Raw genomic sequence first — 25,696 nt, 5'->3', positions numbered from 1 at the left:
CCACTTTAGAAGCTACTTCTGCCGAGTATGCGATTACATACTACATAAATTTCCCATCAGCGATGAAGTGATTTTACATGTTAAAGTTGCAGATGTTTCTGATCTAGTAAATACATCTTTTTCTGATATATTTTCTAATAGATTTCCAGTTTTACTTTATTTAATTACAAAAGGTGATGATATTGATGTTGCAATTTCGCAGTTTACAGTTAGAAAACTTGAATGGTGTTATAAAGCCAGCTAGAATTGACACCCGGTGGAGTTTAATTGGGAAACTGAAAGGTGCTGATGAAATTTTAAAGAGTAGTGAACTGTCTAGAATAATGGAACACAGAGTGTGAGAGGATTCTTCAGTGTTGTTGAGAAAACAAAACCTAAATTTAGATCTGATATTAGTAATGACACATTAAAAAAGCTTTTATTAACAAAAGCAGGCCTACATGGCAATTGCTATGAACAAAATTATAAAGCAAAAAATTTTTTTTTTACATGTAAGTATTTTTGTACGGTTTGGATTTAAGAATTAGTAACTGAACTTTCAGATATTAATTAGTTACTTTTTAAAGTTAATTCATTATTAAAAAAATATTTTTATCATTGAGAAAAATCTTGCGAGTTATGAGTGTTGTAGGTTCGCAAGTATACATTTTTTTTCTTCCCCTGTTTATTTTCACTGCTTTAAAAAAGGACAGACTTAGAGGCAGAAAATTACTTTTAAGTTAATCTAATTATAATATAATAAGATAGATATATGTGTGTGTATTCACAATACACAATCATGTGTGGAATTTAAGAGAATTTGCAAATTATGTCTGTTTTTACAAAAAGCATTGAACTAAAAATACTAATTATATCACCGAAGATTTACAAAAGTGTTCAGAGTCAAATACAAAAGTTTACACTTGATGTCTGTGGAGGGAATATAAGCACACAAGGGGTTTTCGGCAATTTTTGTGCTGGTATTCCTTCACAACATTTGCCTTGTTCTTCACAAGAGTTGGGTAAATTTTATAATGCATGATATAAAATCGGTAGCCACGAATGCATGGTTCATGGAATGAGATGGAGAATTGTTGGTATTTCGAATACAGCCAATCACATGCTCTGGTGGCTGCAGATCTGTCTAAAGCCCAGTATCATCTGAAGTTTGTTGAAACAGTTTCAGTATACTGGATCCATATTGAAAAGACCTGGATAGATTGGCCAAGATCCACAATTACAAATGAGGATCATTACTTGGCATTTTCAGCATGGCAACTGCCCACAGTTTCAGAGCTCCCATGTGAGCTGCCACTGGAACCTAAGTTTCCCAATTTACAGTTGCCCGAAGGCTTCTTCATGTTGTAAGAGAAATATGGAAAAAAAATTGGCGTGTCATTTCAGAAAAAGAAGTCTGATTTTGTGTAAAAATACCTATATTAGAAGAAGCTTATATTCTAAGTTGTGCTTTTGAGATATGAAAAACGCAATTTGAATTTCGTGAATCGGTCAGTAGAATGGGAGATACATCCCCCCCCCATGCAGTGTACATTTATTTGCCAGCTCCTAGCTAACAAAAAATTACCAGTTTATAAACAGTACGAAGATCAGACAAGTGAATTTTTAAGGGATGTTACAAAACAGAGTCAATTATTTTTTCTATATGGGATATTACATATAATAGATTTAAATCATACCAATCTGTTACTTTCACCGTATGTCTGTTAGTTGATTTTTAACTCATATAGTCGATTCTTGTGAAACGTGGTGTGAAAGGAGAAAGATACAGTTTTATACTAAATTTCCTCCCTTAATTTCTTTTATATTATCCTATTTAATTTAATTAGTATTGCTAACACATCAAAAATTTTTATTCACATTTCCTATTCATATTTTTCACATTAAAAATATGTACATATTTAGGAGTTTATGTGAGACTGAAATTAATAAAAGGAAGAAGATTGAAATGGAAAAGAGCTCCATGGTTAGTAAATATGGTTATTTCTTTTAAATTGTAGATACTATGAAATCTTTTTGTTAAATCTTTTTTAAAATTTTATTTATTTATCTTTTTTTTTTATAGGAAAGACAAATAGATCTTATCAAGAAGGTACTTTTGGCTGATGGGAATACAATGGATAATCAAACAAAAGAGATGTTGCTTAGTGCTACTTGTAAACTACAGAATCCTGGGTAAGTTATGTGGGTTTCAATCTTTTAGAGGAAAAAAAATATGGAAACAAATTAATTTAAATACGATAGAATATTTCCTCCCTGTAGGATCAGTCCAAAATGTATGGACTGAATTTTTTATTTAATAATAAAAGCAAGAGACAAGTACTAGCTTGGATTTCAGTCATTGGGCAAAATTTTAATTTTTTATTTGATATTAATTTTAAAAGAGGCTAATGCACATATAATTTTCTAAGACCAGGAATCACCAGCATCTCTTTTTATCAGAAAATAAGAAAGAATGTCAGATATTTTTCTAAATCTCCCAGTTGCAAGCATTTCTTATTGACTATCCTTTTGTAGGTAAAACCTGAAAATCCTTTGTAGGTTTTTCGGTATTATCAAATACGGTGTCTATCTACATATTGGAGATGGGCAAAACCACTCTTTTATGGATCGGATCAGAACAGTTCACTCACTGAAATGAATCAGTTCTTTTTTCTAAAATGATCTGTAATGATAAGAGAAATTAAGGAAGATGGAGCATAGAATGGAAAAAATCTAATGACCAGTTCGATCGGGACAGGTTAGGCTGAAGAGCGAAGAGAACTGAAGCCATCGGATCAGAAGAATCGACTCAATCAAGCACTAACTCTTTGAACTGATTTCTTTCAACTGTAGTTTGAGATTCCTTGCAGCCTCTTTTCTACGCAGAACTAACATTAAGATTATAGCCTAATAATTTTTCAGAATGTTGGAAAATGATAAAAATTAAACTTGCTTAAGAGGATAAATTCTTTTTGTCCCTAACATGGAAAATGAACTGTTCTGGCATGTTTCTAACAAGAGCTCCATTCTTTTTTCGCAAATCAGGCATAAGCTCGCTCAGTAAAGTGAATCAGCTTGTGAATGAATAGTAGATCTGTGTTCCTGGCATGCTTCCAGCAAAAGCTTTTCATGAACTGTAAAAGATTTATAATTCCGTTTTCTAGAATTTGGAGTAAATTCAGTTGGTAAAGTGTATCAGTTCCAGAGTGGATAGTCCAACTCTACCTTATATTCTGCTAATGTGAATAACTCTGTCTAATTGTCTATTCCTGGCAGTACTTCTGGTTTCTTGACTTAATCATTTCTGAAGATATTATACTCCATATTTGTCGAGAAATGTACTAATAATATTATATGTAATTAAATTCAAGGATTTCTTCTGCATGTATGCCTACTACATGGTGTCTGATTTACCATTTTATCTACTTTTAAATAAAACTTATGTATTTAATAATGTTTGCTTAGAAAAACTATTTAGTTTCATTATTTTCATTCATTTCATTCTATTTCATTGGATATTTGGGAAATTGAATTTTGAATCACAGTAAAAAATTGTCTGAAAATCTTTTTTTTTTTTTTTTTCCCAAATTTTTTTATTCTTTTCATTTTTAAAATTGAAGTCATAATAATGTTTCAGTATTATGCTGTTATTTGAAATTGCTGCTTTGCACATAATACTATCCATCAATGACTTTTGGATTAAATCGGTTTCACATATTTTTATTATGTCCCTTAATTAGAGTAAAGTATATTTCTGGTGCACTTTTTTTATTTGAATGATTTATAATATGCTCTTAAAGAAAAAGAAACTTTTTGGTGATTCTCCTATATGTATGTGCTACTAATGAATGGTCCTTCGTAGAGTTCATTACTACATCGCAAAATTAATTCCCTCTGTATCATTCAAGTAAAATTTTATATGCACATATTTTTCCAAATTTGGGTGCTTTATTTATAACTAGCCTTGGCAGCATATTTACATTAAAGCTGCTACATACATGTGTAATACATTCCATGCATAACTGCTGATAATAGCAAGAGTATTACATAAAATAACATGTTTATGTAACATTAAACTGATAAATTGTGCAAGTATATGGTAAATTTTAAATGAGGTAATAAAAATCCAATATAGGTATTATATATTATGTTACTAAATAACATAAAGCAAAATACAATGAAACCTTGCTTCATGAATTGAATTTATTCTTGAAAGTTGTTCTTCGCTTGGAAAATTCCGTAAACCAAAACTGTTTAATCCACAGAAATTAATGTAAAATGAAATAATTCATTTTGGGGCATCAAATAATTGCTTACTTAAAATTTACTATGGTACCTTAAGCACAAGTTAAAAAAAAGTTCTGAAGTAGGCTGATAAGCAGATAAATTAAGTGGCAAAATAGATGAAAATTTGATATTTTTCTTCTGCTGCAGCAGCTTTGGAGAGAATGTGTATTGGGCACATTTCTTCTGCATTGGCGAGAAACAAGCGATTGCCAATTTCTGCATGTACGAGGGGGGGGAACAATTTAAGTGAGTTTCCATAATTGAACTGTGTCAATATAGTGGTTTTTCATTGTAAAATACTCATTATGCTTTTCATTTTTGAATAAAATCGTAATTTAAATTTTAAAAATTTATTGTAGTATGCAATTTTGTTGGCAATTTATTATAATATACATGCTGGAAAATTCATTTTTTATAAACTCTTTCTCGTAGCCACAGGTCAGCAGTTGCTGATAATAATGCCTCTGATGCATTATCACTGCTGACTTGGAATCTGAACATGAACTCTGCTAGATAGTAAGTACTCCAGGTGGTAATTAGCTGTACCTCTGTGTTTTTCATTTTGCCATTTCACTGATGCTTACAAGCTTTCTACTTTCTTTACGATATGCTTCTGATATCGCAGTGCTAAATGGTTTCATTTCCAACATGTAATTGCATATTATGCACCTTGGAAAGAATTGTTATTCTTTCTTTTGATAAAATGCCTTTTAAAAACACTCTAGCTCCCATTTAATTTAACAATAAATTGAAAATAGTATGCATGAAAAAAAATTGCAGTGAAAAATCATTATAATTTAAAAGAGAACATTTTCACTAATCGAAAGAAGATGAACTATAAGCATGTATGAAAATTGTTATATTTTAAAACCGAAGATGGAAGAAATGCATGTGCACAAATTGATAACTGCTGAAAAACCGATATGTTTTAAAAGTGAAGATTTTTCACTGGTTGAAGAAACATGAGCTATGAACATGAATGAAAAATCGTTATTCTCTAAAGGCGATGCTAGAAGAAATGCATATTCACAAACTGTGAAATGACAAATGTTTGTTTCCTGCCAATAGAGAAATGCTCCAAAGCAACATTCTCACCAAGGCTGCTACAGAAGACAACTTTATTTTATTGTGCTCATATGAAGGAGAGTAGACAGCATAAGTAGAAAATGACTATATATATATATAGTAAGAAGACTTGGTGATGATTCTTTGTATTGTAATAGATTGGAGAGGCTTAACCCTTTAACTGTCAAGTTATTTTGATGATTTGGGTACACAAATTGTCAAATTTTTTTATTGCAAAAATCAAATGTTTAGTACAAAATAAAATATACTTAAGTAGTTCAAAACTGATATTTTGAAGTACATGGGTAAAATTTTTAAAGTTTTGTAGCCACTGCATAGTTGCTTGAGGCAGCTGCCACTCAACATGGCAGTTGTAAATTTCGCTTCTAGTGAAACATTATTTTCTAAAAATGAAAAAAATCAATTATTTTCTAAAAAATAAATAAATACTCGTATAAGTGAATACCTGTTAGTAGATCAGTAATTCAGTCTTGTGTGGTACAACTGGAAACACTTTTCCAAGCACAAACCAACTCCACAATCACTACACCAGAATCGTGTTTCCTTCCTTATCTTTTCCCCATTTTTATCCTTTTTCGAACAACACGCTTTGCACTGTCTTGTAGGTGCACGTTTCGCAGGAGTAGGAGGAATATGGGATATAAAATGTTGTTCAGTAAGACGGGCAGGGTTATCTATTGTAGGTGTTCTGCTAACATTCTTTTGTCCAGAAGCTTCGTCATCATATTTATGTAAAAGCTCTTCTACAACTTGAATTCGAAATTCTAAAAATGTAATACGTTTCCCTACTACATTTTTATAGAGCAAATATGAGTTCCAGACAACCTTGTCTAATAAATGTAAAAGTATCTTTTTCTAATATCTTTTCTGATGTTTCGGATTGTTGGATGAAAGGATATTTCCTGATCACAGCGATCTACACCACCCATAGTTAGACTGTAATTAGAAACAATCTTTGGCTTGAGTATATCTCGATTTTTTTATTTTTGAGGCTGACCATGGAAGTATCATGAATACTGCTCATCAAACACACATCCTTCATCTTCAGTTGAAGAATCTAAATCATCTATATAACGTTTCAAAGAATTGGACGTCATTTTACAACAAAAGGATCCCGTGCACTTTGCACCAAAGAACTTATAACCTCTAACCTTTGAAATCTTCAGTAAAGTGCTGTCATCTATTGAATTGAGCGCACATTAACTTTTCCCGAGATACAGTCGGGTTTGACAAAGAGATGAAGCCGAAATAAACGTCTCCCGATATATATTCGGGTATAACAATACGATGCACTCAAAAAAAAATTACCTCGGGTAATACTCGGGTGTGACATTTTCGAACACCAGTGCTGTACCCGAGATTATCTCGGGCATGACAGTTAAAAGGTTAACTGCCTAGTTAGAAAGGCGACACTCGAAGAGAGACATAGCTGTAAATTCTATGCATAATTTTATTCCTTGATAATGAACATCATTACTGTGGGTGCCCTATGCACCCCACAGTTTTATACAGCTTACATCTCTTAAACAATGGACGAAAAATAGAGAAATAATCTCTGCATGGCTAGCGGCAAGGCGAAGCAGCGGAAAAAAAGCAGAAGAGAGAAGGAAGGGGGTTCTGCAGCAAATTACCTTTTATACCAGATTACATGACAGATTAATGTTTCAGATGTGTTGGGTTAAGATTTCATCCAGGAGTTTTGTTAGAAAAATTATTGCTTTGTTGTTTTTAGAATGAAGCCTGGAGTTAAAAGGCTATTATTAATTTATTATTTGAAAGTGAGATATTTTACATACTATATGTGTGTATATAAACAAAAGTTGAAAATTTTCGAATTAAGATAATATATATTTGAAAAAGATCAAGCAATTTCCAACAGTTGTATATTTAATGTGTTCTCTCTTTTGTATCAATTTATTGTGTTTTATTGATTTCATTGAACTGCTTTTGTTTTTATTTGAAAGAGTTGTCCCTTTTCATCGTTTAATCTTGAAATATTGGTACTTGCGTATTAACGCAACCACCTTCGTAGAAGTAGCCAAATTCTGGCATGACCATTCCTCCAGCAATCATGCTGATAAATAATCCTTCAGTCAAGCAACACTGCTTTTTTTTTTTTTTTTTTTTGTTGTTGTTTTAGTGGTATTCTATGTTCCAATGGTTTTTATAAACAAATTGTGCTAATTTTTGCCTTAAACTTAGTACTAAAATATAAGCTTGTGGAATTTGGCAACAGTGGAAGAAACTGCGATGAAATTTCTGCAGGAATTCAGAATTTTGCTGAAAAATTTCTAAAGGGAACAATGAAGAAATACGTTTCTTAGATAGCCACTATTGAGGGTTGCATGATGTTGAATCTTTAAACTTCTATGGTGTTTTTTAAAGTGAAAACAGATCACTATGTACTTCAGGAGATGAATAGTGCAAAAAAAGAATTATCGAAAGATTTGAAGAATATGTTTTACTTTTTTAATGTGTCATGTAATCCTTATTTAATAACTCAAATTTGTATTTTATATTGTGAAAGTGCATTTTATTTTCATATGTTTATAATATTTACAATCTTATGATAAATATCAATAGTTTGAGAATCTTTCTAAAAGAAAATTGTTCCTAAACCACCAACTTGCACTATGTAAATAATAATATTTTTACAGCTATAAAAAAGTCACCAAATGTTTCGCCAAGGTGCTTGCATTAATACGCAAGTACCAAAATTATTTTCTGTTTAAATACCAAAATTATATATGTGTGTGTATATGTATATATAATGCAAAATATATTAAAATACATTTAAAATCCATCCCATATTCAATTCGGAACAAACAATATGCAAAAAACAAAAACAAAAACTGAAGAGGAAAAAAGAAATTTCCATCTTTTGTTGCATGATTTTGTTGGGAGTTGGTGCAACGAAAGAAGTAAATACATCAGCCTCTTTCTGAACCAACAAAGACACAAATTAAAGTTTGATATTTAAAATAATCTCGGAAAGTTAATCAAAGTAGTCTATGTCTATTAATCCAACCCCTACAGACTCTAGTAAGTATTGCAAAAAACTGCCAAATCATAAATAAGCTTAAATTTTTTTAAAAAATTTATTTATGTTTTAGTAGACCAAGTGAAAAAGAATATCATGTAAGTATAAACAATCCAGCAGATAAAAAAATATAACATATGAAAATTTGAAACTATACAGGCTGGAGTAAAAAAAATTTTCCAAAATTATAGCATCAAAATCATAAATAAGCAAAAAAAGCTTAAAAACCTAATAAAAATTATTTTCTATTTAAACAGAATTTTCCAAGGAACAAAACATGTAAATAGAAGCAATCAAACATATGAAAAATATCGGATAAAAATTTGATCCAAAAAACCTGAAATAAAAATAAAAGGAAGAGTTAGTTCTTGAAAACTGTAACGTTAGAGCAATAAAGTTTTTGAAATGAAAAAAAATATTAATTCGACCTGCTCAATAGCATATGACCATTGTTAAGCCTAACATGTGCTAAGTAATTAAAAAAGCTAAATAACAAATTTCAAACTGATAAATTTACGCTTGTAAGTCTGGAGATAAACCAGAGAAACTCTACCCACTATGAATTGCAAGTTTAGTTTACATTTGGGTATAGCTGTAAACCTTCAGTCAAGCTTGCGAATGGGCTAACAATAGAAAGGAATATGAGTGATAATCAACAATGGCTACTTCCTTCAGCTTTGTTATTGAGAGGAAGAATGGGGGAGATTGCAATTTCCACAAAGAGAACAAAATCCTGACACTATATTCATTATATGGGTTCCAAGAATTAGTGTCACAAATGAAAAAAGACAAAAATTGAAGAAGAATTAGAATACCATAACAAATCTTTGAACAGAACAGGAAAGTATGGGGCATATACAACAACTAAGTAGACAAATTTTGCATAAATATGCACTTTGTGCATGTATTTAAAATTAAATATACATACAGCAATTAAAATATAACTAATACTGTTTGCATCGTATAAGAAATGCTAGAAATTATTATAGCTGTTAATAAATTGCTAAACTATTGCAAAGATAATATTCAGTACTGTTCTGTTTATCGGGACCAGGTTCAGAAATGTATGTATGTATAGATGTATGTGTTCATATGTATGGATGTATGCATGTGTGTATACATTAATATTCTGCTTGACCAGTAGAAATCATTTAGCAGTTAAAAGTATAGTAATCACCTAGCTATATATGAAATGTCAAGTTTGCAGGATATACTGTATACCTATTTGGTAGAAAATTACTATGTGCAGATATATTGGAAAAGGAGAATTTATTAGCATTTAGAAAATATTAAAGAATTATCTCCTAGTTCCTAGCTCATTTATTGTTATGTTTCATAGTATATACTAAAACAAGGCTAAAAGATAAATTTATGTGTAATTGAAGCATTTCATGCACCAATAATGTTATTTCAATTGTATAATCTTTGTTTTAGTTTGCTATATTGTTGTTAAGTGTAACTGAAAATAAAAGTTGAGCAAAATAATGTGTAACACTTTTATATACAGCTTAGAAACTATTGAAGAATCTGTTGGATCTCTTTTGTCACTTTCTGATTATGATGGAACAGATGATGATTTAGACAACACTAATCGTAGAAAACGCAGATCTAAAGGTAAAAGAAGAAGTGCTGAAAATCGAGGATCTTCCAAAAGAAAAAAATCTACGGTATTGTTAAAGCTTCTTCTTTTTTTTTTTTTTTTTTATGTAGATTTTACCAAACAACTTTTTCTGAAATGCAATATTGAGTTTTGTAAAGTTATTCTTATAAAAGCTTTTGTGATCAATAAATACTGCTTTGATGCCGTGATAATTCGTGAGATAAACTACCCGACATTGAAGAAAATGCAACACCAAGAAGGAGTGGTCCAAAAATTACGCAAACTTCAGGGTAGACGCACGTCATCGAGTTATGCGAAAGGTGTAAAATTTGTAGCTCTCCAGTGCACTTTGAAGAAGATATAAGGGAAGGAACCTGCAGAATGTTAAATTTTTGGGCCATTATTTTTGCTAGGAAAATCATCATATAAAATTTGTTCAATCTCTGAGGACATGTGTAATAGCAGAGAACGCCAGGCCGTTGTCAACAGAGGTAGTTCCAGCAGACAGACGATTTTACATGGAGCATGGTGATCGGACTGAGAAGGGCAGGTTGGTCTGTATAGAAAATCTTAGCTGACATACAGTTGGATGCATCCACCGTGCACTGGCTGTAGCGACAATGCTTGTAACAAGGAAATGTGGCAAGTTCAAGGGGTGCTGGTGCAGCCAGAGTGACGTCAGCACGCGGGGATCGACGCATCCATCGCTGCGTACGAGTGTGGTTTCAATGTGGAGACAGGTCCAATCAGGTTACAATTATTGAGCACTACACCGCGTGACAATGCAGCATCAAACTTTAGAGCTTAATTGCATATGATTCCAGGTCACTTCTAGTTTGTATTCAGGGCACAATGACTGGCCAATGATATGTGGAATATGTGCTGTGGCCAGTGACACTCCACCTACCCTTCAAAGAGTGCCTAATGCCCTTTATCAGCAGGATAACGCCCAAGCACACACTGCTCGCATCAGCCAACATGCTATGCAAGGTATACAAATGCTTACCTGGCCACTGTTCTTTCCTGGCCACTTACCTGGCTCTCACCAATCCAACACATTTGGGATGTGTTTGGATGGCATTTGCAGACCTTGCCATTGCTACATTAAGAAGACGAACTGCAGCAAATGGTTGATACATCTATGTCTCTGGACACCATCCATAGTCTCTTTGTACCTAGACCTGTTGCTTTGTTTATTGCCGTCCAAAGTAGTCCTGACCGTTCCTTCTTGGTGTTTCATTTTCAATGTTGGGTAGCGTATATATAAACAAGCATTCTTAAAACATTTTGTTTGGAGTAAATATAACTTGCCTGTTTTTTCTTGCCACAAAATAAAGAGTTTTTTTATGTTTAAGTTGTTCTGCTAGTTAAATGTCTATGGTACTAAATATTGAACTATAATTAAGTAAACCTATTTTCCTTCAGCTATTATGTTTAAGGATAAGTGGTAAATCTATCTACCATGTTTTTAAATATTTTTACGAATTTTGTATTTAGTTAGATATTTTTAGTAGAATTATGATTAAACTATTTTTTTTTTTTTTTGCTATGCAATGCAGTGCAAGACAAATTTTAAGAGAAAGCTTCGTTGTAAAAGTAAAAATACAAGAGCACATGCTGTTAAGCTGTAATAACATTTAAAAATAAATTTAGGTATAAGTATCATGCCCTGATGATTCCAAAGTAAGGGTTAGTTACGACGAAAATTGAACTTTTTATGAATTCTATTAATAAACCAAATTTATACTTGTGATTGTTTGCATTTCATTTGGATTACACCTGTAGCAAGTTTTAAGCTTATTGACTGATTTTTGCAGTAAATATCTGTTAAATTTAAAATATGTATGCAATAAACAAGTTTTTGCAATTATAAATCATTCTTTTCATTTAAAAAACTACCAAACTACAATGAAGGGGTTGCATTAATATGTTATGTATGCACCAATTTTTCAGAAGGTTGTTGCTGAAGATATAAACATATTAACAGGTACTTTAGCAGGTGATGCAGAAGTAATGATTTGTATATTTCAGCAAATGAACATATTATAATTATTAAATAAAGGAAATAGTAATAAATAAGTAAAGTAGTTAAACAGAAGGAAATGCATTTAAACTAAAATATTCAAAAAAAGTTGAGATTAAAAACAAAAATTTTATTTTATGGATATTTTGTATAGTATTATGTAATTGTTCTAATATCTTTTTAAAACCAGTGTAATAAATTACATGTGTAATTAATTATCTATTACTTAAAATAGTCCGAGGATCGCATCCCGCGAACAGGCTGGCTGCATGGGTGTTATCGTGGTTTTCTCCATGTGTAACGTGTATGCGAGCCAATTTCCCTTAGAAAGTCCTCCACGAAAGCATCCCTCCCCTTAGGCAGATAGTCCTTGAGGCTTTGCCGTAATTAAATAACCTAACCTAAACTTAAAATAGTAAAGATTTGTTTGGTTTGTGTTTTTAATTGTTTTTTAACAAATACTTTTAAAAACTAAAAGATTTTTTTAAATCATGACTGTGTAAGTCTTAAATATGTAACTATTATAACCATAAAATGTGTTTCAAGAAATCATAGCCATAATTTAATATTAGTTAATCGATAACTTCAGAGTAGCTGGTTTTATTCTCAAATTTGTTTTACAGTTATGTTAAATAATGTGTTTAATAATAATGCATTTTAGGTACTTTTGTATTATTAGAATGGTGTTGCAAGATTGAAGTCAATTTAATTTTTTTCATTGATTGACCTTAAAATCCCTGATTTCATGTACAGAAACTGGTATGGATCTTACACCTTTATTAATAATTTTTTTTCCTTGCTCTTTTAGCTATACAGTAATTTCTATATCACAAGTAAAATGTAATAATAACAATTGAATTCTGTAGAAATATATATACAGGGAAAGCTCGGTTTACGAATTTGTTCTTGAAAGACATTTGTCAACCAAAATGTTCATAAAACAAAACTGTTTTCCTCATGGATAAATTCCTTGCCGGTTAGGAAATAAAAAAAAAGGACAGAGATGAAGAAAAACTGTTTAATTACAGATAGACATTACAAATGTTTGATATATTTGTTGCTATTACCTCAATGAGTACTCATTCAGTACTCTCAATGACAATAATATATGGTGGCATGATATATATCAGTCAAAATATCCTGTAATTTTCTTTAAGCTGCTTGGTGCAGAAAGTATTACTGTAAATGCATTGATTTTAGATTGGAGTAACATAGAAACTATGAGTGTAGATGAAATTATCAGAATGATTTTAAACTGTAACTTTCGTACTCATGGTTATGTAATGGAAACGCACTACATACTGCATCTGAACAATTTAATGTTTTTTCCATCTTTCGTGTAAAATATGTGGCAGTAAATATATACAATCTGAATTATTCAGTTATCCACCAATAAATTAATTGTTATATATCTTCTTAGTTACCAATACCTCTTGTTAATATATTTAAATCTGTGTCAACCTAAACTTGTGTTATTACGAAGTTTAAAATGCCAGTTTTGGTTCTTTATTTCCATATTATTCAAATGAATCTCATTTACGTTTTGCCAATATTTGATATTTTACAGAAAATATCACAAAGTTTACATTTTGTAAAAGGATGTTTTTCACTTTTCCCATGCTGCTTAGTCATGTATTATTTTAATATTTTACCTTTATATAGGAAAATACCATAGGTGGATTGCAAGAAGATGATTTTCCTTTGGAAAACAAAAAAATTTCAAAAGAAACTGCAGAGAAGTTTCGAAGCAATAGTGATCCAACAACCAAGACTCCAGATATGCAAATTCGGCCTACATATAAATGTGGTTAGTATATTAAGGTTTATAAAAGTATTAAAATACTGAAATTCTATTTTAAAAGCTCTTTTGCCTTCTAATTTAAAGTGAGCTTAAAGAATGAGCAAGATTAAATAAATAGTTATAAAATTTTTAACTATATCTATATTTCCAAAATTTTGGGGCTATTGCCTTCTTGATCTTTTTTTTTTTTTTTCTTTTTTTCCCCTTCCCTCCTAATTCTGTCACCATTTCATTTATACATGTATTATTATTATGTAGTAGTAAAAAGACTGATTTATTCATCATGTTTTAATTTATTTGTAAAACTTGCCTATTCATATTGTTATATTGTAGTTGTAGTAAAAGTAATAACAATTGCAATAAACTAGTTTTAATATTAATAACACTAATAATTTTAGGTACTATTCAGTTTTGAGGGCCATAAAAAATCGCTAAACTATTGTTAATGCCAGTGCTGCCAAAAATAATTGCGACAACCCTAACGCAAGAAAGGAGGTGTAATAGTAAATTACTATCTAAGATTGATGTTTTAATTTAGATGAAATGTTGATTTCGTATAATACTTTTTTATTACTATAATTTATATAAAAAAAGGCTAAACATGACTGAATGGAAGCATAAGAGTAAATAACTATTTCAGATCATTTTTATAATTTATATAAAAATTGCTGTAAAAAACTGAATGGATGCCTGCATTGCTATTTCACTACCGAGTTATCGCTAAAGCATAATTTCATCTTGTTCGTTGTTCAAACATAATTTTCTATAATGAATAATGCCTTTTCTATGAAAAAATTCTCGGTAAAGTGCAGAATCGCTCACTTATTTGTTTGCTGCTTTTTACAACTGGATACAATTGGATTTTTGTCAATTTTCTTTTACTTTTTATGTGAAAATAGGTCGATGTGTACGCAGATAAAGTCAAGTGTGTGTGCAGTGCCATTTTTGTGCAATTCTGGGATTTTTTTTTAAGTGAAAATAGGTCGATGTGTACATGGACACCGAGTATGTGCAATTCTTAAAAACACGTCAAGCAGTGGGTGATTCTGCATTTTACTCAAAATTCTATTGCAGACTTTTTGTCACGGGCAATTCCCAAATTGTTAAATCCATAGGATATCAAAAAAGGATTTTAAAATTAAACTAGTATTTCAATGGCATCTTAAGAAATATAGAACTATATAAACTTACGCAATCTGAAATCAGTGCGTATGCTAGATTTTACTGTCGGACGGAATAGTACCCAATTTTAATATTTAACCAATAGCATTTTTGAAGCTGATGGAATATAGCTTATTTTTAGGACTTGTTAATAAAACTCATAAATCATAACATTCAGCATTTAATATGGAGTTCTTTATTTTGTCAAAAGCTTGCATACTTGCATTAACCCTTTGCACTAGATTTTTTTTTTTTTTTTTTTTTTTTTTTTTTTTTTTTTTTTTTTTTGTGTGTGTGTGTGTGTGTGTGTGTGTGTATGTGTCAGGGTTCATAGCCGTCCTTACAAGTGCTTATAAGTCCTTATATTTGAAAATAAAATATAAAGGCCCTTATAGGTGCTTACTTTTTCTTTAAAGCCCTTATTTTTTTTTGTTTTTAGTGCTTATTTTTTGCTTTTAGTGCTTTTTTTTAATTGAGGCGCATTTTTCCTCCCGTACCAAAGCCGAAACTAAATAAACAACTTTTTTTCCTTATATGCAACATCAGATGGTGAATCATACTCCCGGAAATAGTTTTCCCCCCTTTCTCTGTATTAACGTAACCTATGGTGCGCGCAAGAGTATAGACAGCTGCACGTCATTCTTTTGGTCAAGGAATTGCGAAAACCGTAGGAAATTCCGGTACATTCGGTATTCTTTTCTGCCCACCCAAATACTACACACGTTTGAATTTCTATCAAGATCTTAATAATTTGCATTCTAGTTCCGCGTGGTCAGTTCATATTCATGTTTATTATGATCATTATGCTTATATTATGAGCATATGTATGAATATTTATAATAATATAGTTGCAGTAGCTGCTGAAGTGTAAATAAACTTCCAAAAATGGGTATATTTTTACACAGATTAGCTTTCTAAGGAATAATATTCGGAATGGCTTAAGGAAAGTAATCGAACAGTCAGAATAATTTTTTTCTCCCAATACATTATACATTTCGGAGGTTGGGAGGTTCTCCCCTTTCTCCGCAAAATCTCTTAATATTGAAGCAGCGGACTTTTTTTATTTATTTATTTTTTTTTGGTCACTGTCCAATCTGGATTGAATAGGACTAAAAGTTTTGTGGTCTACCCAACCCAAGCGAAGAATGATTCTATTCCAGAAATTTAACGCAGTCTGTTCAAAATTAGAATCAAAAACACCCCAGATTAGTAAGTCTCTTTCTTTTCCTTTATTTAGTTCTTTATTCTCCGAATACCGACAGCTGTTGATTCCGATTGCGTAATATCACATATGGAAGAATTACGCCGCACGTATTGCGCAATATAATGTATGCGATATTTTGCAGAGATAATTAATTTGATGTTCAGTCTGAGATTTATTTATGAACACTTAAAAGAGTTTTACTGTGCTTTCTAAGCAGAATATTTCTCAGTTCCGTTGATCTATATTTATATGATGCACATATCGAAATGTCAAAAGCATTTATTTAGCGGAAAAATCTAAAGAACGGTTACAGTCTATCCCCCCCCATCCACTCCTCTTTTTCAAGTTACACTCCACTGTCTGAATATTCGCCAATTTTCAAGTATGCGGGTAGCTAAGCTTTTACTGTTAAAGATTGACTGCATGAAGCAATTTCCCTTCTCCTGATTTCAGAAATGTTCCTCTTTTTTACTTAAATTACTTTGCTTGGAATATATGTTAAGGGAAAACTGTAATGCGATGAAAATTTAGAAAATGTTCAGAATTTTGATTTAAATTATTTAAATATTAATTTGAGTGGAAAAATAAATTGTATTTTTTATTAGGTGCCAAGCGAGTACAATTAATATGGCTTATTATTATTTATTTTCTATATTTTGAACTGAAATTTCATCATTAAATCTTGTAATATAGTTTAGTTCTGCATAGTTTTTTTCCTCTCATTGTAAACTAATTCTGTAAATTGAACTGTCATTTAAAATTAAAAAAAAAAAAAAAGTTGTTTTCCATGGTTGAGGTAATGCTCATTCTCTTAATAAATATTGCATTGCTCATATTTTAAATTGCAAGTCTAATTTTTCTTTTAAGGTTATGCAGTTGTGTATAATGTAATTAGACAGGTGCTTATTTTTTTTTCTTAAAATGTGCTTGAAAAGTGCTTATAGGTGCTTATTTTTTTAACTTAAATTTGGCTATGAACCCTGTGTGTTCTTTTTTGCTCAGGCAAACCATCAACTGAGATAATTTTCTGCATATTTGGGGAATTTCTTACAGCTAACTTAAAATGATTTCATGGAAATTTAATAGTTCTTTTATGTCTGAAGATACTTGCAGTCCTATACTTGCTTTTTCATCATTATTATAAAATATTCTTTGTGGTATTTCTTGGGATTCTGTGCATGTTATCCATTCTCAGTTTTCTGTCTCTTCTATGGAATCACCATCACTGTCACATTCACTATTACCCTGATTTTTTTTCATTCTTATTATTCATTTCATTTTTTCTCTTATGTCATCGATATCTTCAGCACTATTTCCCTTCTCTTTAGCATCAAGTAGTCTATGCATAGACATAATTTCATTCTTATCTTCACCCGAACTGATTCTATGCTTTCTGAGTTCTGTAACTTTCAAAACAATATTCCTATTGTCACCACTATTGAGTTCGAATTAATGTCGAAGACTCGTATATAAATACAAAATATGTAATAATAAATATAATAAACATATTTAAGATAAAAAATTGGCAGTTATTTTATATGCATGTATTTTTGAATATGCTAATGAATAGCTAAAGCAAACCTGAATAAACATCATTACTACTCGACTTATCGTATCAGTCAGTTCTGATTGAGATGCACCTCTCAAGTGCAAACGGTTAAAATTTAATTCAATTGAATATGATGTAGGGTTTGATATTATTTGAAGGAAGAAATGTCAAATATGCTGCTATTCTGTATGTAATATGTCTTCAGTTGTTGGATAAATTATTTAAACTTATGGTAATATTATTATAAATCTGTCATTATTGCTGCTGGTTTGAAATCTAAAACCATGAGCTAACCTCTGGTAATAACTAAGGGGGTGATACAGCCCACTTTAAGAAACACTGAATCATACTGAGAATTACACTGCTGGCGATTAAAATTACAACACCATGAAGGAAAGCAAATGCAAAAAAGATATTTATTGTACTTAAAGTGTACAGCATGAAGACAAAATAGTTAAATTTGTAAGCAGTTTGGGGGTTTTCAGGGGTGTGAAATTAGTAGAAACAGCTGTCACTCCTGGCACCTAAAATGGCCCTTACCTGGTTAGGTATGGAGTCGAACTGGGCTTGGATGATGGAGGAATGAACTGGGATTGAGAAACGGGCAACTCATTCCATGTTGTTAGCTGCCCAAACCATCACACCAGGTGCAGGACCACTATGCCAATATTGAATGCAAGAAGGTGATGTGCCGTCCCCTCGGATACGTATGCGGCCATCAGAATACTACACACAGAACTGGGACTCGTCTGAAAAGATGACATTTGGCCACTCGTATATCCAGCTTTGTCGTTCAGTGCACCAGAGTTGCCATCTCTCTCTATGCTGCATTATCAAAGGCAGCTGTGCTGATAATCCATGCTGCTGCAAACGTCAGCGCACTGTACGAGTGGATACTGGGTGTGCAAACATGCCCATTTCTTGACTAATGGTCTGTGATGTGGTTCTACGGTTTTGTAGGGTTGGCCTCACAATATGTCTGTCTTCTCAGGCATTAGCCATGGGAGGATGTTGAGATCCTGCATGCCGTTCAGTATTACCCTCAGCAATACTGATTCCATATTTGCATGACAGTGGTTGGATGTAGGCCAGTGTGACGCGCGATATCACAGAACAATAATCCACACTCTCGATAGGCAATAATCTTGCCTCTATTGAAGTCTGACACTTGCTGGTAAGCATTTCTTATTAATTAAGACACAATAACACGCCGAATAAATACTAATTCAGAATAATACTTATTCTTGTCCAGGCTTTCTTATCTTATCTAATCATTATTTCCTATCTTGTTCATTTGCGGTTTTGCAGCTGAAGATGGTGGTTCGGTAAAACCATCGAAACTAGTCCTGTGAAAATTTTGTAAATATAACGCTGATTTTTGTTGTTTGACTTCTGAATTAGCATTTCTTATTATTCAAGGCATAACACGATATTCTGAGCAAACTCTGACCTTACAAAGTGCTTTCTGAGGAAGAAATCCACTACACACCTTTTCTTTTATGCAGTGCTTCAGATGCCGTTTCTCCCTCCTGAGTCATCTAAATGCGCTAAAATACTAATCTTTTGCATATCCCAAGCTTTTCTTCCTTTCATGTGATTTTGACGTTCATCAGATCATTCCTTCCCAGTGTTGTAGTTTTAATGGCAAGCAGTGTATTTCCACTAATTAATATTTTAAAAAAATTATTAAAAATGTACATTCTAAAATAATACTTTTTGTTTAGTTTTTGATTTATTTATGAATATTTGTAAGCATATGTACGTTCCTCAGAAGCTTCTAACTTTTGACAATTTTTTATCATTTTGATTGTTTTTAGGGATTCATTTAGAATTGTTAATAAAGCGCATGTATCATGAACCTAGTGATAGGTTGACAGATTATTATTTATATTCTTTGTAACTTCTTAAAGTGAATTTTAAAAATTACTTCAAAATTGAATGTTTACTCACTATTCATTGTGAGAAAATTTGTTTGTGTTAATATTAATTTTGATTTTGACAAGATTTTTGAAGAATAATGAGACATTTTTTTCCCGATGTTTCCTTTGGAACTACGGTAAATTTTCATCTTTTGAAAATAATTTTGAATTAAAATAATGGTTGAATTTTAATAAAAATATAACCATTTCAGACAGAGCTATAAAATTTTGGACCATGTTATCTGTATTAACTATTCCAATTATGTAGAATTTTATTTTTAATTAAAAAAGACAAAAGCCAATTTATTTTAAAATTATTTATTCTATTAAAAATGAGAAAAGTATGGGCTTCACTTTTCTTTCTCTTCTATAACTGTATGTATTATAAGTGCTATGTAACTTTTTTTAAATATTTTCTGTTTGTAAAATATACTAATTTTTCTGAAAAAAAATTTAATTGAAAAAATTATGTATAATTATGTATAATTTATTTTCTAAGCATGGATCAGTATCATCTGGGAGTATTGGAAAATGGAGTATATAATAAACTGTATACTTGTCAGGATTAGTCTCTGTCTCCCCTCGGAAAAACCTAGATTTAATCATATTTCCATTATTTACTATATAAAAAGTAACTGCTTTATAAAATGTGCATATGAGAGCATGTAAAAATAACAAATTTGTTTGTTATTTGGTAACTTTATTTTTATGCATGCTATTAATTACCTTAAGATACCCTTATTGATCATTTTGTTTTTCTTTTAATAAAAATTTGTTATTGCTTCTAGAAAATAAAATTACACTAAAAACAAATATGTTATATTTATCTTTAATTACAATAATCTTTTAGATAAACTTATAATAAACTAAGATTGATAAGTATTGTAATAGCAGTAGATAGAGAACTATTGTAATAACAATAATAAACTAAGATTGATTATTGTATCTTATCTTAGTTTTATAATTACAACAATCTTATATTTCGAAACTTTTCTCATATAAGTAAACTTTTCCTAAACGCAGGCTTGTAGAACAGATTTTGCATGTACCCTTACCTTAATTGTCTCCATTTAATTTATCTAAATTTAAGAATTTCAATTATATGTGGTACACTGCAAAGCGTTGACCACATTGCGGCGATTCTCTTTAATGACTGGTTTCAAAATTTATTCGTTAAAGAAGTCAAACATTGCTTAGAACACCAAAAACTTGATTTTCGATAGTGCTTCAGGAAGCCCTCACATTATTGCATCCAAATGTAGAGGATCCGTCACCGAACATTACTTTCGTAATACAAGTACTAGATCAAGGAATCAAAAAACATTCAAAGCCTTAATTTAGAAATCAAACAACAAAAATCAGCGTTATATTTTGAAATTTTCACAGGACCAGTTTCAATGGTTTTATTGAACCATTATCCTCAGCTGCCAAAGTGCAAATGAACGAGATAAGATAAAAATGGCTGGACAGGAGTTAAGCTACAGGTGTCATCTGTTGATGAAACGAGAACTAAAACATAATTTCCTTAACCTTTTCGCGACGGCGCACCTTTGTTTAAGACGCTCGTGCGGGACTTTTGGTTTTCTGATTTTTGTTATAAAATTAGGCTTAGCGATGCAAAACCTCCGTCCTGTACGGTGACTGCCTTCGATTCTCTTCCGTCCCGCACACAAAGGTGCATGCAAGGGTACATGCAAAATGTGTTCTACAAGCCTGCATTTAGGAAAAGTTTACTTTATATGAGAAAAGTTTCAAAATATAAGATTATTGTAATTATAAAACTAAGATAAGATACAATAATCAATCTTAGTTTATTATTGTTATTACAATAGTTCTCTATCTATTGCTATTACAATACTTATCAATCTTAGTAGCATCGTAATTTTTGGTATCATTTTAGATTATTATTTGAGCTCTTATATATGTTAAAATTAGCCCTTGAATTTCTTTATTTTACATGAAAATATACTTAAAAAATTGCTTATCTTCTAAAATAATTTTCGGAAGCGCTATTCAAATTATCCAAAGTTTTAATTAATAAAATGCATCAATGAAGTTAAAATTAATAAATATGAATAAAATCAATAAAAAGAACACAATAAAGACTATTTACAGTAAAAAGTAACAAAATTTAAAATGAAAACGAGTGTGGTAAATCTCGAAGCACAGAGAAGTACCACTTTGCAACTCTTAGAAAAGGTATCACTTTTTAACTCTTTAGAAAATGAATCAGTACTCTCATTTGCGTTAGTAAATGGTTCACTAACCATACAAGGGTATTCTTCCTCTGATAAATAGCGCCTTCCCGCCGTAATAGACTGGAGGTAAGGCTTTCCTAAATAAAAAAAAGAAGGAATGGAAATATATCTGAAGGTAATGCAAAACGTAAAAAAACTCTGCACTGTAACCCTAAGAGACCGTACATAATAGAGGAAAAATAGAATAAAAAAAGGAATTGGATATAAATCAGATACGAGAATGTTTTCATTAGCACGCAGCGATTTAAAGAGCCCACCTCTGTTTATGCTTTCCCTCCGCCCCCCCCTCGAACAGCTGATGAATAAAATATCAAAGTCAAGCAGAATATATCAAACTCAAGGTCAGGAACCTGAGGTCAGGAATTCGGCTGGCTGGCTTCCAGAGCCTTCTAGAATTGCAAACCCGCAATTCTAGAAGGCTCCAGAAAAATGTGACAAAATGAGAAATGTCTTCATTGTATTAACACATAATGGATGTAGTTTACAGCAAGTTTGTGATGAAATTCTTATATTTTGGAGAATTTTTGGAAGGACAATGAAAACATAATATTTGAATGTTGTACTAGAAGTCTTTTTCTTAATGTGTGTATCTTTTCTTTATTTTATCAACTTTTCACTAGACACAAGTATGGAAAATATATAAAAAAAAAAAAAAAAAAAAAAAAAGTTTCAAATCTTTTCGCATGAACAGGGTATTTATAAAAAAGGAATTTTTCTGTTAATAAAGAAATTGAAAACTGACAATTTAAAAGATTCATCTTGTATGTCTCAATGGATCATACGTAGGGCTGGCGTTAGGCATTTCCCCCCAATGCAATCTCTGTGGATCCTAAATTCTGCCGTCTAGTGCCTTCCTAAATTATGCTGCCTAGTGCCCTCCTAAATTATGCTCTTAGTGCCTGTCCTAAATTCTAAACATTCTGCCTCATAGGCTTTAAAACCAGCCCTTACCATATATCATTTCATATTTATTCTGAATGTTCAGCTTCTTCTTTACATTCTCAATGCATTTGTTTTTTAGAATAATAGAAATCTTTTAATTCCAAAAATTCTAAAGTAAAGAGAAAACTTACTGAAGAAAGAAACTGAATACATAAAAAGGAAGAAGATTATTCTTAAAAGATATGTAAAGTTATTATTATGCAAATTAAATGGTTCATAAATTTAGCCTTTTCTATAACTTCCCCTTTCTATTTCCTTACCATAATGCAAATCAGATACTTTTTGAACTGAGGTTTTTGGATTGTAAGACAGTGTGGTTTTGTCCTCCACTTGGATGTTGCTTTAGTTCCTGCTAGCTCTGATAATTTGTAATTATTCATCTTTGTGTTATCGCTGCTAACATTTGAATTTGACATGACGATAAAGTTACTGAACGAATTTAGATTAAAATTAAAGTGTATTCTTTGACTAATAGTCCACATTTTTACTTTGAATTTGACTGTGTTCCTGTGTAAATTACTTCACCACAAGCTGTAGTTGATTTTTAACAACATAAGAACCTGCATGTGTATTCTAAGTTCTTTTTAAATTAGAGGTTTATTTAAAGCTTTATCTGACTTTGTAATTACTTTCTGACATAGCAATAATTTGCGTCATGTCTATCAGAGGTTTTGGACTATTTAACTTTTACCAGATCAAGTAAAACCTCGTTAGGTACACTGTTAAGACATTGCCAAGTTAGAAGGTGAAACATGTAGAAACTAGTGGGAATGTTGGTTAGTGTATTGAAACAGATTTCTAATTGTTAGAAAAGATGTTTTAAAAGAAGAAAATTGATATAAATTAACTCAAAATGTCTGGGAACGCTTCAAATTAAAAAGATGCATAAATATTTTTGTGTGTTATTACAAAACATAACAAACAACATTTATTATAAAACATAAATGTTTTGTAGCTTTTAATATGTAATTATCCTAATACCTTTTAAGCATCAATGTCATAAATTACATGCATTTTAAATGCGAAATGTTATTAGATTGTGATTTCAATAGTGCTTTTTTTAAGAAATGTTTTTTAAGCAATAAATAAAATTTAATTGTGGTCATGTAAATCTATAACGATTAAGGGTATTTATCTACCTAATTTAATTATTTGTAACTAACTGCTCACCTTCAAAAGTTATCGTTGCATATTATAGTAAGTTATTGCCTTATGTGGTCACAAGATACAGCACAAAAATGTGAACATTATAAGTAAATTTTATTCTTTGCATCTAGTGAGACTTAAAATAATATAAAACGATTTATCACCTCTGGTGCATTACTGGCTTATTACAATATACCAAATGGAAACAAATTACTATAAGGTGAGGGGGATATTTGTGCCTCTTTCTTAAAAGGATTTATTTGTGTTCATTATTTTTTAATTTTTATTTATTAATTTTTTTGCTAATTAAAAAATTAACATAAACTTTAATTTTTGCACCTTAATATTATCCAGCATCACTTATTGTCCACACCCTTGGATGTACTGCTTTTTGATGGCAACTGGATCTCCAAATCCAAGTACTCTGGTGATGCACTGCTATTAAAAATGCAGTTTATACTCTACGTCATTAAGCTTAATGTTTATATAACATGATGCTTAAGAAACAGTTACCAGATAGTGATTGGATAAACATTTTAAAATTTGATTTCCCATCTTGCTGTATATTATTATTGTTACTATTTTATTATTTGTTATCTTTGTATTTGATGCATACTTTTCTTCTATTTCAATAATTATATTTTAAAGATTCAGAAGACATCAGGAATCATGCTTATGAACTTAGAAGATCTAATACAGGGAACTTATCTGGCAGGTTTGTTGCTGTAGTATTTCATTCTCTCTTTTTTTAATTCTTTTGGCGATCTTTCACATTTTATTACTACCTTATTTTCTGTCTAGCACACCTGTTGGCCGTTATAGTACTGGTGGCAAACTCAGTCGTACTCATGCTTTTTGCTCCAAAACTGTCATAAGAGCTGAAAAATGTCATCCTTGTGGCCGTATAATCAAGTTTTGCAAACAGGCTCTGAAATGTCAAGATTGTAGAGTAACGTGCCATCCAGAATGTAAAGATCAATGTCCCTTACCTTGTATTCCTACCGTAAATACACCAACCAAAGGCAATATGGTGAGATATTAAATTTATATGTTATATCATGCTAAATTTCTAAAATTAATTTGAAATTTCTTACCTTTAGTGGATTCAAATTCTTTGATACCAAGCTGAAACTGCTTGGAATAGTGAGGAGTTTTAAAAGAACTCTGTTGTAATAAAATGAATACATACATTCCTTGCAAACTTTCCTAGTTTTGGTGATATACATACATGTTCCAACTAGTTTAAATGTCTTCTGCAAATAAAAATTCTAGATTTGCAACTAATATTTTAAAAATGGCTTAGTTCAAATCTTGCATTTTCTCTCCCTCTTATTTTTCTCTTTCTTCCAGATGATAAAACATGATCCCCCTTTTAATTTTTAAATTTAAAAACTGAAGTTCAACTGAAGTTAGAGGAAAATGTCTGTTCCTTAGTCACATTGAGTTTATAACGAATCACATAGTTTTTCAGAACAGATTTCTAATGGATCAAGTTAAGCTACAAGAATTCTCATTTTCTGTTCTAACTTTTGCCAGTCTTATGTGACCACCTTTGGTATTTAAAGATCTTGATCACTTTAATTAAAGGCCAGTCAGGTCTTTTTGAAATGTCACTGGACATCAAACTTATACAGTCAAAAGTCTTTGCGATTCCGGATTATCGGTTTTTCCAGATTATAGATCATCAGTTTAAATCTGGTA

At 31.1% G+C, this 25,696-nt stretch overlaps 1 protein-coding gene across 4 annotated transcripts in view; it reads left to right on the top strand.

The window, feature by feature from the left end:
* The window catches only part of LOC118197964 (rac GTPase-activating protein 1-like), a 61,118-nt gene that overhangs the window by 17,709 nt on the left and 17,713 nt on the right, over positions 1 to 25,696 (top strand). For 3 of the 4 annotated variants that reach the window (XM_035369537.2, XM_035369536.2, XM_035369535.2), the window contains exons 4-10: positions 1,903 to 1,963; positions 2,063 to 2,172; positions 4,699 to 4,782; positions 9,900 to 10,059; positions 13,678 to 13,822; positions 24,644 to 24,710; positions 24,797 to 25,025. In XM_035369537.2, coding sequence (XP_035225428.1) covers positions 1,903 to 1,963; positions 2,063 to 2,172; positions 4,699 to 4,782; positions 9,900 to 10,059; positions 13,678 to 13,822; positions 24,644 to 24,710; positions 24,797 to 25,025 — 856 coding nt within the window. The remainder of the gene's footprint in view (positions 1 to 1,902; positions 1,964 to 2,062; positions 2,173 to 4,698; positions 4,783 to 9,899; positions 10,060 to 13,677; positions 13,823 to 24,643; positions 24,711 to 24,796; positions 25,026 to 25,696) is intronic. The other variant, XM_035369538.2, reaches the window with a different exon arrangement.

The sequence above is a fragment of the Stegodyphus dumicola genome, chromosome 12, assembly GCF_044657685.1.
Source record: "Stegodyphus dumicola isolate Sdum_Otavi_A_Nest chromosome 12, ASM4465768v1".
NCBI lineage: Eukaryota > Metazoa > Arthropoda > Arachnida > Araneae > Eresidae > Stegodyphus > Stegodyphus dumicola.
This window is presented reverse-complemented; position numbering and strand designations above follow the sequence as displayed.